The 15,179-nt window shown below is 36.0% G+C and overlaps 1 protein-coding gene across 7 annotated transcripts in view; it reads left to right on the top strand.

The window, feature by feature from the left end:
* Positions 1-15,179, top strand: part of LOC143253911 (serine/threonine-protein kinase NLK-like) — a 55,166-nt gene that overhangs the window by 27,009 nt on the left and 12,978 nt on the right. For all 7 annotated transcript variants that reach the window (XR_013029892.1, XM_076508481.1, XM_076508480.1 and 4 more), the window contains exons 3-5: positions 6,134-6,189; positions 7,760-7,866; positions 8,991-9,076. Coding sequence is in view for 6 of the 7 variants with exons in the window: in XM_076508481.1 (XP_076364596.1) it covers positions 6,134-6,189; positions 7,760-7,866; positions 8,991-9,076 (249 nt within the window). In the remaining variant the exon portion in view is untranslated. The remainder of the gene's footprint in view (positions 1-6,133; positions 6,190-7,759; positions 7,867-8,990; positions 9,077-15,179) is intronic.

The raw sequence follows: 15,179 nt of genomic DNA, 5'->3' as shown, positions 1-15,179 counted from the left end.
TTCAAAGCACCACATCTTCAACTGAATTGCAGTAATAGGGGGCCCGGCATGACCAGGTGATTGAGGCGCTCGACTCGTAATCTGAGGGACGCGGGATCGAATCTCCGTTGCACAGAACATGCTCGTCCTTTCAGTTGTGGGGGTGTTGTAATGTGACGGTCAGTCCCACTATTCCTTGATAAAAGAGTAGCCCAACAGTTGGCGGTGGGTGGTGATGACTAGCTGCCTTCTCTCTAGTCTTACACTGCTAAATTAGGGACGGCTAGCACAGATAGCCCTTGTGTAGTTCTGCGCGAAATTCAAAGCAAACCAAACCAATAACGCTTAAGGTATAGATATGTTTGTATTTCAAAATCGTGGAATTAAAAACAAGCAAACAATACTATAAAACCAGTCTTTATTAACGGGTAAGAGTTTTGACACTATAACCCATAACGACCTTTTCTTCTTATCTAGTTATATGTATAGAACTTTATTCTTGAGAACAGGGTGGAGGTGGGTGATTATATTATGTGCAGCATCTGGGTGGATCCTCGCTATACGTTAAGACTAAACTGTAATCCATACCCTCCTCACAGGTGGCTGCTAATGTTTAGTGAAGCTCAGGGTGTTTTTGTATATTTGAAACCTGAATACTAGTGGTACAAGCCCACGAGCTCACTGGTGAGCCGCTGGACTTGGAATGATCTAAATCGCCTGAACTTACTTCTTGTACATTTATACATACATACATATATATAATATATTGTAAACTACAGTGTCTGTCTATCTGAACGTTCGTCTGTCTTCCATTTGAAAAGTTACATACGCAGGCAAAATTCAACATTCACTTTTGAGACGACAGAAAAACGAACATACATGAACAACGTTGATGCTAAATATTATTTCACAGTCATGATGTTCTTCACATACTGTTAATAATTAAGTACACTATCGTTTTTTATTTCAAAGTGCGACGTAATTTAAAGAATAAAAACGTAGATTTATCATACGTTATTGTTTTATGGTTCTTAATATCTCTGTTTGGAATTAAGCACGAAACTATACACCGGGCTATCTGTGCGCTGCCCATCCGGTTTCTAGCGTTATAAGTTTGCAGGCATTCCGCTGCGCATTGTCGGGGAGGTCTTAGCGTGACAGAAATACTCAACAGTTACATTTAGCTGTTGACGATACAAGTAGCTCAGAGCCTTGGCTCTGTGTGAAACCAAGAGGGCAACACAATTAACCTTTTTAAAGTCCATGAAATAATTTAAATTAATATATTAACTTAAACTTCACCCGTCACTGGAGACGGGTACTTTTGCCTATACTTAAATTCAAAGTTCTTGTCTTCCACGTAGTGAAGTGTGGGACTTTTGGAGAAAAAGGGATATCTCATCACTTCTAGGTGTTACTTACACACAAGTCTTCTTAATTTTTTTGGTTTGAATTTTGCGCAAAGCTACACGAGGGCTATCTGCTCTAGCTTTCCCTAATTTAGCATTGTGAAACTTGAGGGAAGGCAACTAGTCATCACCACCCACCACCAACTTTTGTGTTACTCTTTTACTAACAAATAATGGAATTGACCGTAAATTATAACGCTCCATCGGCTGAACGATCGAGCATGTTTGGTGGGACGGGGATTCGAACCCTCAAAATTAGGGATTGCTCGTCCTCGAGTAGTTTACACGAAATTCCACAAAAAAGCAAACTTTATGTGTGTGTGTGTAATAATGCAGCCAATTGTGACAGTCCCTGGATAAATACAAAAACTGTTACACGTGATAGGCTTTCAAAAATGTATGAATAACTTAGCCGTTTAACTTTCAGTGAAATGTTGAAAATTAACAAGTTTCTCTCACAATGAGTGTCGTGAGCTCGTATTTTACCTTACTCTATCATATAATTGACGTTTTGTGAGGCTAAGATCTTTGTTTAATAGAAACAAATCCTTATTGATTTATTCACTAAACAGAATAAATTTAATTCACAAACTAAACGAATAATTGATATTTTGCACGTTTCTAACCGCAGAACGAATTATTACATTAAAACCTTTCAAATATAAACAGTGATGACGTAATGAAGGGTGTCTAGAGTTAGTTGTCGATCAAATGACCTACGTAACACATTCCTCAAGAATTATACATATTCATTAAACGCCATTTACTGTTCACTTTTCTGTTTATTTTTATCATTTTCATCGAAACCGAATTAGAAGGAACCGACCGCTTGGTGGCGCTCAGGTAAATCGAAAACTTCATTTTGGTAACCTTGACGGGTTATCAGGTTTCTACGACCAGACAAGTGTTTGAATGGTCGCTCAGGGATCCCAGAGCAGACGGAATATTGATCGACCTACCCTGATAAGGAATATTCTTTATCTTAATTATTGTAAATGACGTTTATTTATTTTTTGTGGTACGTTGTTCGTAGCTTTAATAAGCTTATTGTGGTTTTTGGAATTATTGATTGAAATTGATTTATGAATTCTAGTCAATCAGTTTCAGGGACGATATCGTTCATTGTATTACTGAACATTTAATCGTTTGATGAACTCTTGGGGCAGTTTATTTATTTTACTTTATACCGCACAAAGAGGAGGCAGAGAGAGAGAATGAAAAATAAAGCAAAAAATTCTTCTAGTTGAGATATTCACAATCAGTTTTGACGTCAGGCGTCGTCTGTCTCACCCAGCCAAGGTCATTCGTATATTTGTCAAAGGAACAGACAGATTCAAAGTGCGGTGATTGTCTCCTCTGAGAGAGAGAGAGACCTGGTGGTGCACGGCTTCCTTTCTTTTTTTTTTTTTTTTTGTATGTCGTTAGCCAGAAGGTTAAAGCACTGCACACATCTAGTCGTGTGATATTGACCCCATGGTGGATTTGCTGAACGTTGTGTGATACTTTAGAAAAGGGATAACGATGTCTAAAAATGCATTGAGTTTGGGAGGCCTCAAAACTGTCTGGAGAGACAGTTGGATCACTTCCACTCGTGTATCGTAAACAGGCACGAAAGAAAGGGGAAGTATCAGATTTCAGTAATTCGGATTAAAGTTCAGAACATAAAGAGTGAATATGTTTCAATCTGCCAGTTTATAGTAGGAGTACTAATTTCAGAGACAAAGGAAAGCGTTATTAAAATTGTTTTACTGATAAGCAATAAACCTTCGTGAACCACGTTTTTTTACGCTTTTAAAAATAATCATTACGTAGGAGTTTTAATTAAAATTATTGTTTGTAATTAAGTACAAAGCTATACAATAGACTATCTGTGCTCTGCCCACCACTGGTTTCGAAACCCGGATTCTGGGGTTGTAAGTCTGCAGAAATACCGCTTTGCTACTGTGAAGCCATTTTAGATATGTTAATTGTAGCGGTGTTTACTAAAATATTATTTTTTTATAGCATCCATAACTTTATTAGTTTTTTAATGCTAAACAAAAAAACTTATTTCACGTGAGCAAAAATCGTCTGTCAAATGAGACTAATTATCCCAGTAGTAAGTCAAATCGGTGTTTTTAGGGCGCCATTTTTATTTATTATATACACAAATACACAACATGGCAAAGATGTATGGAAAAACACAGATAATTTAATGAGAATAGGAATTATTACAAAAATATTTTCAGGTTTATTTAGTTTATAAGATATTACTTAATGTATTAACTGCTTTTGTCTGACAAGATCGATATTCTAAGTTAACTAGAAGAGGTGTTATACAAAGCCAGACTTCAAAAGTAGTGCTAGAAATAGGGATGTAGGCCACCCCTTTTCGCTGTTTTAAGCCTTAGAGCTTAGGTTAGTTGTACACAACAAATGTTCCTGGGTTCTTTCTGGCACAAACTTCACGTGTTTTGCTACCAACTTTGTCATTTGAGACCTTCTTAGCAATATTGTCCCTATGAACATGTTACAACCTTGTACAGTGTGACATTCAACATGGTACCATGCATGTAATGCCAAAACTATCAAATATTTATTTTACTTTACATTACTTATTTAGCAAAAGTTAGTTGTAGGTGAGAGGAAACGCTAGGTACCGTATACAGGATATTGTTCTGAATTGAACTGACGTTAGCACTTTGTAGAGATTTTTTTTGTAACGCACCTGTTTTTTGGATGCAACAGACTTGTATATTTTACTACATTTTGTGTGGTTACATGTAGTAAATTCAAATTTATAGTCAACATTCCTTTTCTGTTGGACCAACCACGTGCATGTTCTGTTTAGATAATAAAACTGAAATAATTTAAACCTTTTTTTTTTCTGATTGACTATAGATTCAAATTTTGTACTTAGGGTGGTCTGGCTGGGTTCCTCTATCAAACTGTGTTTGAATTTCTTTACTCAATTCTACAAAACAGAGAAACTAATAATTCTGCTTTAAATCACATAGATAACCACCTGTTAAAATTATATAGTAGTTGAAATGTGGTACTTAAGAATTTTTGCAAGAAAAAAAGTAAATCATCTTCTCATAAAGTAACCTTTAGATTAATTGTTAACACCATGGAGTTCAAAATTTATTACTTTGTAACAAAAATGTATTTAGAATCCACATCTATGTTGCAAGATTTGTGTGATCCTTCTGACCTCAGGGTCAAGCCAAAGATAAAGGTCATTGCAAGAATTGTTACAATTGTCAGAAGAAATCTGAATTTTTTAATTATAATAAATAAAAGAAGGTGGGGATGTTGACACTTGTGGGAACGACTTCTCTGATACATTGTTAATGAACTGTAAAACTTTCACCCAGTCATGGTTTTGATGGAGGTCAGCATGCTAGCTCTTCTACTTCTGTATTGGTTAAAAAAAATTAGAAATGTCATAAATTAATTTGAAATCTTTATTATAATGTATGTCGTATACATGAACTTATGTAATCATACTTGTATATATGTATTGTTCTTGGATTCCAAAGTGAAAGTTACTTCCTGGAGATGTGAACCCCTGAAAGAAACAAATCAAAGATATTTCATAAAGAAAAAAAAATGTTCCTACTTTTCTTTTGAAAGAAATTTAGACTTTTCTCAAGCATTTATATCTGTGTAGTCTTATTGATGAATAACCTAACATTACTATGATGCTCTCATTTAACACTGGTCTGTAATTTAAGAATTATATTATCCCTTAAATTACCAACTTGTTTTTATACTGTTTACTACCACTAGGGTAGATATGTTGGGTAATTTTAAAGTTCTGTCTGTTATAGCATTTTGCATAAAAAAAGCTAACAAGAAAAGCTGGGTGTCATCCATTTTCATGTAAAATACAGAGGAAGAGTAGAACAGCAGTAATTGGTTTAATTACAATAATTATGGTACCTTTAGTGAGGTTTGTTTGGAATTTCACTCCAAGCTACACAAGCTGTTCCTAATTTAGCAGTGAAAGACTAGAGGGAAGACAGCTAGTTATTACCTCCCACCACCAACTCTTTAGCTACTGCATTATTGATGATTGGTGGAACTGACTGTCACATTATAATGCCCCCATGGCTGAAAGGGTAAGCAGGTTTGGTGTGGTGGGGACTTGAACCTGCAACTGTCAGATTATGAGTCGATCACCCTAACCACCTGGCCATGATGGGCCTGGTACTTTTGTTTCAGTTGGTATATTATTATGCACCCACACTCAACAGAGTCTTGAACCACAAGCAAACTGGTGCATAAATAATTTATCAAAGTATGTTTAAAAACTAATTGCATACATTAGGATTCTGTAGACTGTTCTTGGGTCCACTGCTGTGACAGTGGTAATTTTTGGGATTTACAATGCTAAAATCAGGGGTTTGATTCCTATCAGTGGACAAAGCAGATAGTCCAATGTGACTTTGCTATAAGAAAAACACACACACATTTTTATTCTTGGATAAATTCCACATTCCAGTAATTATTTATCTATAGTGTAAAAGTTTTGTGTGTGTGTGTATATATATATATATATATATATATGTTCTTTACAAGTGCTCCATAGGATCTCAACTTTGGGGTTAGATTTTTAGACTTAATCACAGCCTAACTCACTATGTTCAAATAAACCTACATACATTAATGTGTATTTCCAATCAGGTAACAACTTGAATTCTACATCCAAAGTTATTTCTTGTTTTTAATATTATGGCAGTTTTATTGTTGTTTTTTTCTAGGTCTTGTCGGCACTTGACATACTGCAGTCTCCACATCTTGACTTCTTTCAAGAAATGTATCCTTTATAAATTTTTATTTCTTTAATTGGTGATCTGATAGGGTTTTATTGATACTAACTTTTAATAAGGGCAAGCTGTCTACTGAGAGTGAAATTAAAATGAAACCTAGTGATGAATATCAGTAATAAAATATATTGTTTTTTCATTCTTACTTATAAATATTAGAATAAACTATTTTATTGGTTAGGTATCCTTGTTGCTGACATTTTCAGCAATCCCAGTAATATCTCACGAGGTTTGGCCAACTTAGAATATTTAGGTCAGTCTGAAATGAATATATTAATAATCTCTGTAATATAAGTACAATAAAGAAAACTGAATTTAAAAAGTAATAAGTTTAGATATATTAAATAGTCCAACCAATGCAGTTAAGCAGCTGTAATTCATGGTTTTATAAAACCTGATAAATTTGATTTTGCAAAATAGAATTGTATGAAATCAATTTCAAAAAATATTTCAGTCATATGTCTACAGATACAGAGAGAGTTTAGTTGTTAGTAGATAAAATGTGTCACCATTTAACTAATACTAGAAAGTCAGCTTTCCTTGTAGTGTTGTTATAATAGTTTAAATATTTTTAACTGCATTTTATCAGCAGACACTATATAGCATAATAAAAGTTTTGGTAATAATTAAATGTTTTACTTAAACAGGTATCTAAGAAAATTCAAGTTTACTATCGTTTAACTATGTCACTTTTGTTCCCACCAGAAAAATTCTGATAGAACCGTAATTTCAAATCAGATGTCTTAATTACTTAGCATACTTTTTGTGTTTGATTTATTAAAAAAAAAAAAAGTTAATTGTTTGATTTGTCATGATGGAAAGAAATGAACTTAAGAAACCACTCACTGACTGAACTGAACTGACTTAAGTATCGAGAGAAAAAAAATAAATGTATTACTTTTCCTGCATGAAGGAAAAAAATATTTATTAAGTTATAATACTTTTTACACAATTTCTTTAGAAACGTAAATGTCATAATATAATAACATGTACAGACAGCAAGAAACCTGTTGGTTAATCTAAGCCATCTAATCCACTCAAGAGGAAGAAAAAATGTCTTGGAGCTAGTCATTATAATTGAACTGTTTATCAAGTTACCCATTAAATTTGCTGCACTCTCCACATTTGAAGGCAGCCCATTTCATGAGGGTAAGAGATTTCATATTACTAGAATTACTATTTGGTATCTAATTTGTGTTGAAGATAAACCCACTTGAAGTAAAAATGTATCTCAGAAGAGGAGAGAGGACCTAAGAAGGTCAAAACCTTGTTTTATGCTTTATTAGTAAAACGGTTAATATCCATACCAGCTGTTCTAAGATACATTTTGGTATCTACTTATAAGTTTTCCTTATATGTAACAGTCTCACTTGCTTAACTTGTACACTTTGTACAAGCAGTTTACCAGTGAGACTGTCTTGTTATTATATTTCATTTAACCATGATGGCTCTTTGTTGTTGAATATCTAATACTGATGTTATTTTAGTAGTAACGAATATACTAGTTGTTGTGTTTTGTAAAAAGGCAATGATTCAATATTCCTCAACATTTTATCTTAGATATGTAATAACGGAGTTAATGCAAAGTGACTTGCACAAAATCATAGTTTCACCTCAGCCTCTGACCTCTGACCATGTCAAAGTATTTCTTTATCAGATACTTAGAGGTAAGCCTAAGCTAAATTTTTTGTGTTTATGACTTGTTGTAGAACAATAGGTATTGAACTAGATTAGCTGGGGTCTAAGCTCAATGTGGTTTTAACTTTTTTGGCTAGAAAACAAGTAATCCATTTAAACTACTACCATAACACTTAAGATGAGAATCTATGAAATAGCAGCAAACAAGATTTGATGCCCGAGTGTAGCCTTTTTAAATCCCACATCTGTGATAATGTGTGTTAGCTTTAGCGTGGATAGTTCTCAAGGATAGTGTGTGACAGTTGTGGTTGTGGATAGTTCTCAGGGACAATGTGTTATAATTATGACTGTGGATAGTTCCCAAGGATAATGTGCAATAACTGTGGTTGTGGATAGTTCTCAGGGATAATTTGTGATAGTTGTGGCATTGGATAGTTCTCAGAGACACTGTGTGATAATTATGGCTGTGGATATTTCTCAAGGACCTTGCAGTTCTGGTCTTCATCTTTGTTATATTATGCTTTCATTGATTCTGGATCTTTGAAGATTGCTACAGTAACAGATATTGTCTTAGATTCTAATTGTATTCCTGCACCTATTATATTTTATATACTATAAAAATAATAAATTGTTTGTCAATAAATTAAAAGTGTAACATTTGTCAAGCTTCAATAACATTAACATTTTGCAATACAAGATCAGGATTTCCTTTAAGCTCCTATTTCCTGTTGACTCTGTGGGTTTATAACATCAAAAATCAGGTTTCTATATCCACGGTGGGCAGACCACAGATAGCTTGTTGTGTAGCTCTGTGCATAACAAAAAATGAATCAAATCCTTTTCTTAAATTTTATGAAGTTAGTTCTCCCTGAATAAACAAACAATGACAAAAAAAAAAAAGTCAAGGTTTCTATTATATTTATCAGTACTATCCATAAGCAACTACAATATGTGTGGTGGAAACTCCAGTACTAAAATAAAATGTGGTCACAGCTTAAAGGGGTAAAATGCGATAAATTATAGTCTGTCTTGTTATTGACCAGATTTTGATGGAGAGAAAAAAGGGCTTCTAATTTATATAACTTTGAACTTAATCAGTTGAGAGATTTCATATCTTTTCTTTCTAATGTGATGAGTTTTTATATTTATGTAGGGTTAAAGTACCTCCATTCTGGACGTATCCTTCATCGAGATATTAAACCTGGTAACCTGCTTGTCAACAGCAACTGTGTTCTCAAGGTAGAAAAATGCAAACACAGAGTTCATGATTTTGAATTATAATAATATAGAATGTAGGATTAAGTAGTTGTACAGATATGTATTAGTAATAAAAATGTCTTTGACCAACAAGGTAACTAGTTTAACAAAGTTATCTGTACAGTCATTGACCCCTTGGTGTGGATTCCTGTATGTGGTTAGGGGGCCTTCCAGGGAAAGTTCTGTTCTCTAAGTTCACCTCCTGTGGGATCTAAACATCCACCCACATGTTTGCTGTGCATGGCAAACTGTGAAGGGGAGGAGAGAATCCTGGTGGTTGAGGGGTTCAACTCTTAACACACCACTTTCGCCTTAAATTCCTGTAGACGGGCAACTTTGGGGTGGCCTTCCTTGGGCCAATCAGCTGGTCCACTGAAGCTACGGTCAACCAAGTACTAGTGTTGGATGTTCTAAACAGGTGTTGTGGACACTGTATCTGATGCTGGTGTTTGGGTTTAGTGCTCACGAAACCCTGGCGTTGCTGCAGTGTCCTTGTTTGACATTGTAGTGCATCCCCTCACAGGGCTTCATGGTGGATGGGGTCAGTGGGCACCAAAATTTCCCTTTCTTTATTGTGGATCCTCCAATTAAAAATCTTAATAAAAACTGAAAAAACAGTCTATAGGTAAACGACCACATCTTGAAGATTCTGAGCAGCAATCCTCACCATCTGTACCACCTGTTGTATCTCATTTTCTTATATTGCATTAACTTTCAGACAAACTTTTAGGGCAAATGTCTCCCTTTTTCATTCAGAAGGGACTAGAGAGACAAATATTATGACTTGTTGCAACTCCCAAATTATTATATATTATATAGGCCTATACAATAAAGTGATAAATTGTTCCCCCAGGGCTTGAAAGGGGTGAAAAGAAAATTTCTAGTGAGATACAAATAAATTTTGATAATAAATAAAAGACACAGTCCAAATGACTAATTGTAATAATCATGTTTGTGCTTGAAATAATAAAAAATATTTGTATCTCCAATGTCTACGAATAGTTTGAGTGTGGTGCTTCTGCATACTGGGTATGTGGGGGAATCCATAGTTATGTCATCAGTGTTTGTCAATCAATCAACGCTCACGTAGATGGGTATTTCTCATTTTCTAAGTGGCATAGAAACACCAATGTGATCATTCACAAGATGGAAAAAAAGAGGCCTCGTTCACCAGATTGTCTTGTTTCTGGCAAATCTAAAAGGACTAAACTGTGAACCAAAAATTTAGGAATGGGTATAATGCAAAATATCTGGTCATTTCATCAAAAGTCAGTGACAGTCATGCATTTTGTACAGTTTGTCACACCTATTTTTCTGTGGCGCATGGCAAGGTAAACGATTGTTCCAGACATACAAAATCGGCATCTCATCAACAAAAGGCTGAGGCGAAGACAAAAATGATGCAGATAAGGACATTCAGAATATGAAACCATAAATGCAGAAGTGATGTTCACGCAATTTGTCACTGCTCATGATTTACCCTTAGCTGTAGCCAATCATACAGGACATCTATTCAGAAAAATGTTTCCAGACTCTGATATAGCAAAAAAATATGGCTGTGCTAGAACCAAAACTACAGCCATTGTACAAATGTTGGGTTGTGAAGATGACAAAATGATTTCAAGCATACTTACTGACAGTGTTTACAGTTTAGCCAGAGATGGATCCACAGACATGGATGACACAAAACTGTATCCAGTGGTTGTACAATATCTCGACCCTTTGCTTGAAAAAAGATGTTTGTTTTCTTTTGACAATGGTGGAATGGAAAGAAGCTTCAACGGGAGAGAATATTTTCAAGCTTTTGGACCACGAACTGACAAAGAGGAAAATTCCATGGAAAAACTGTCTTAGTTTTTCTTCAGACAATGCCTCAGTTATGTCTGGTATAGGTAAAGGTGTGATGGGACACATCTCAAGACGACAGCCTAGCATTTACTTCATGGGCTGTGCCTGTAACCTCATGAATATTGCTGCCCAGAAAGCTTCCAGAGAACTGCTCTGCCCAGTTTCTAATATATTGATAGATATCTACTATTTTCTGGACAAAAGTGCTAGCAGAAAACAACATTTCAAAGAGTTTCAAGGATTGTATGACAAAGAAACAAGAAAAATTCTACAACTTGTTAACACAAGATGGCTATCACTTGGGGTGTGCCTCAACAGAATATTGGACATGTGGAAGCCATTGAAGAAATATTTTCACTGTGAAAAGGAAAATCTAGATTCAAAAGGATTTAAATGTGCAGCTCAGTCAGACAGCAAGACTTTAACAGTCAGGATATCCTCTCAGCCACACAGGGACACAGTCAAGACATCCTCTCAGCCACACAGGGACACAAGACAACAGTCTCCAAAAGCAGACAAAGAAACATTTGATATAACTCAATATATGTTTAGGCAGTCTGACCTTGAACTAAAGAAGAGACAACCAATGAAAAATGAAAAGAAAATGAAAGCTAGCAAGGAAGTAACCAAGAAAAGTTATGCACAGAGCAAGTTAGATAAGTTAACAGTTTTCTTGGACAACAAAATGAACTTGTTATTTTGTCTTTTTCTTCAGTCTGCAGTTCATCTATTTGAGCAACCCAATTTGATATTGCAAAGAGAAGAACCTTGCATACACATTATGCATAGAACTCTGATTACACAAGTTAAAAATATACTTGTCAGATACATTAAGCCAGAATATCTTGAAGGCAACATCACTGAACTTTACAACAATTAATCCTTACACAAATCTGATGAGGCAGTTTCTACTGGAAATGCTGCCAAGGAATACATTGTTAAATATGAAAAGGACCTGGACCTGTCAGCTTCTACACCAGTGTCAAGAAATACTATATTGCAGCTACAAATTACATGACGAAACATTTCCCTCTAAATGATGAACTTCTGATTCACTCAGAGGTTGCTGATCCAAAACTGAAAGTCAGCAAAGATTTCTCTTCTCTACGCTTCTTCACAGACAGGTATCCTGTCCTTGTCAATACACATGAGCACAACACTATTGACAAGTTGAAAGGGCAATACTTGAACTATCAAATTGATACTTTCTCAGAAACTGTCCTTCAGTTGAATGTTAACAAGTTTTGGGTTCAGCTGTCTACAGTTAAGGATGGAAATGGCAACCAGAAGTATGACATTCTGTGTAGGGTTATGCTTAGAATTCTTACAATCTTCTATTCTAATGCTGACAGTGAAAGGATATTTAGTTTAGTGACTAAAAACAAAAGCAAGTTCAGACCAAACTTGAGCACCTCAGTTTTGAGTAGTATTATAACACATAAGATGTGTATGCAGTCAAATGGACAATGTTGTTATAACTCCCAACCATTCAGAGACATTCTCATGAAATCAAAGGCTGCAACAGCTGCAAAACTATTGCAATAAGTGTCATAAACATGATATAAACTAGTCCTTACACAAAGGCTTTTTCTGCTTACTGTTTGTGCATGTTCAATGTTGTTTTACCAGTATGTTTGTTACTCTGAACTAAATAAAAGACATAATTTCAAAAGAATTTTTTAAATTTATTTATTAAATACACAAAACACAATCATAAATGAGCAATCTATAGCAGTAATAAATAATAATAGTTATAATAATAATATAATAATAAACAGCTTAGAGACATTGGTCAGGCTTAGTAGCTGCAAACAATAAAGGGCTCTGTCTACAATCATTACGCTCAGTCATTTGAAATAGTTGGCATCTCTGCATCATCTGTAAGCCATCAATAGATGACCGTGTGGCAGCTGTAACTGACTATTATACAAGCAGCTACTCAATGTATTCCTGAAACATCAACACTTTTTCCACAATATCCTCGTCCATGGTGGAATCCTGCCTGCCACATGGCTTGAAAGGCTCAAAAACGGGCATGGGATACTTTCCGTAGATATCCCACACTCTCAACCTGCATCACTTTCCAGCAGGCCTGTGCACATGCTTAGTGAGTAAAACGTCAATGCCAGAAGGAATCTTGGATTAAGTTCACAACCAGCATATCTTGTACCACCAGTTCCAAAGCCATATGGGACAAGATTCGAATTGACAGTGGGTAATATAATTCTGTCCCTCTCACGATCTTGCTCTCTGATGGCCAGGAAGTCGCTGATACCTGGAGCATTTGCTAGGTATCTAGTACTACTGCTTCTTCTTCCACCTTTTTAGCCATCAAGACTCGGGCAGAGCGTTCACTTCTTTCCTTTCGAGTTGATTGTCTGAATGATTATAATCATCCCTTTACACTGGTGGAACTCAAACTGGCCCTTCATCGGTCTGGCAGTATATTGGTTGGACCTGATGGTATGCACTGTGATGTGCTGTGCCATCTATCTCTTTCTTCTCTTGCTATCCTTCTGATTGTTTTTAATGGATCTGACAGGAGAATGTTTTTCCTTATGCTTGGTGCCAGGCTATTGTCCTACATTTCTCTAAGCCTGGGAAGGATCCCAAGATTCCTTCCAACTACTGTCCAATTGCTTTGATGAGCTGTCTCTATAACATCTTAGAGAGGATGATTCATGCTCATCTTGTTTTGTTCCTTGAATCAAACAACCTCCTCTTGTCCACTCAGTGTGGGTTCCGATTACAGCACTCCACCTAAGACCACCTGATTCGACTTGAAACGTTAGTCAGAGAAGCCTTTCTCAAACGACAACATCTTGTATCAATATTCTTTGACCTTGAGAAGGCTTATGATACAACATGGAGGTATGGCACTTTGCGAGACCTCCATATTTATGGGTTATGTGGCCATTTGCCCATTTTTATTAAAAATTTTTTTAATGGATAGGAGATTTTGAGTTCATGTGGGTTCAACACTTTCCTGTTCTTTTCTATAGGAACTTGGAGTCCCTCTGGACTGTGTTCTGAGTGTCACAATTTTCAGTATAAAAATTAATGCCATCACTGAACAACTCCCTCTCACTGTTGCAAACAGGTTCTGTGTTGATGACTTTCACATCTCATGTCAGTCGTCGAACATGAGGTATATTGAGCGGCAGCTACAGACTGTCCTCAATAATTTTCTGAAGTGGATCACAATAAACAGCTTTAACTTCTCTCTCTCTCTAAAGCTATTTGCATATATTTTTGCTGCCAATGGGGTATTCACCCTGATCCTGAACTCCATATTGCTGAAGTTGTGTTGCCTATAGTCACTGAGACAAAGTTTTTGGGGCTTATCTTTGACTGTAAGCTGACCTTTATACCACATATCAACAGCTACAGGTCAAATGTATAAGAGCTCTGAACATCCTCCATGTCCTCTCTTCCACCACTTGGGGAGCAGATCAACGTTTTATGCTGAAGATATTTCATGCTTTTATTCAATTGAAACTCGACTATCAATTGCTGGTCTGTGGCTCTGTTAGACCATCAGCCTTAATAGGGTATTAATGCTATACCCTATTCATCATCAAGGACTTTGGCTCTGCACTGGGGCTTTCTGCACTTCCTCAGTTCAGGGCTTATAGAGTCTCATAAACCTTCTTTACCCCTCTTCTCTTTGCAATTATCTTTACTATATGCTTCGAAACTTTGTTCCTTACCAAAGCATCCCACTGGGGGTTGTGTTTTCCTTCCTTGATGGGCCATGCTTTTTCAGAACACACGGTCTGCCATTACTCCTTTTGGCCTTCATATCCAGGTGCAGTTGTATGAATTGGATCTGTTCGTGGATAACATTGCTGTATCCACTGGTCAGTCCGTCTTACCATGGCTTCTTACCATCCCCAAATCTAACCTATCTTTAAATCATCTGAGAAAAGTAGACACTCCTGATTAAAAATACTGTCTGCTATTTACTGAACACCTTTCAAACCATCCTTCCATTCCTATTTATAGGGATGGTTCAAAATCAGGTGACTGTGTGGGCTGTGCCATAGTTTGTTGTGGTTCAGTGGTTGTGTGCATAATCCTCTCTACAGCTTCTGTGTTCACTGCTGAACTGTACACCATTTCTCTTGTTCTGGATCACATAGAAGCTGAGCAGTACTCAAACTGTACTATTTATACTGACACGCTTAGTTCTCTACTGGCCCTGGAATTGCTTAACATTGTTTCACACCCTGTTCTC

Source organism: Tachypleus tridentatus, chromosome 6, assembly GCF_004210375.1.
Source record: "Tachypleus tridentatus isolate NWPU-2018 chromosome 6, ASM421037v1, whole genome shotgun sequence".
Taxonomy (NCBI): Eukaryota; Metazoa; Arthropoda; class Merostomata; order Xiphosura; family Limulidae; genus Tachypleus; species Tachypleus tridentatus.
Note: the sequence above shows the minus strand (reverse complement) of the source record. Positions and strands in the feature narration are given on the sequence as shown.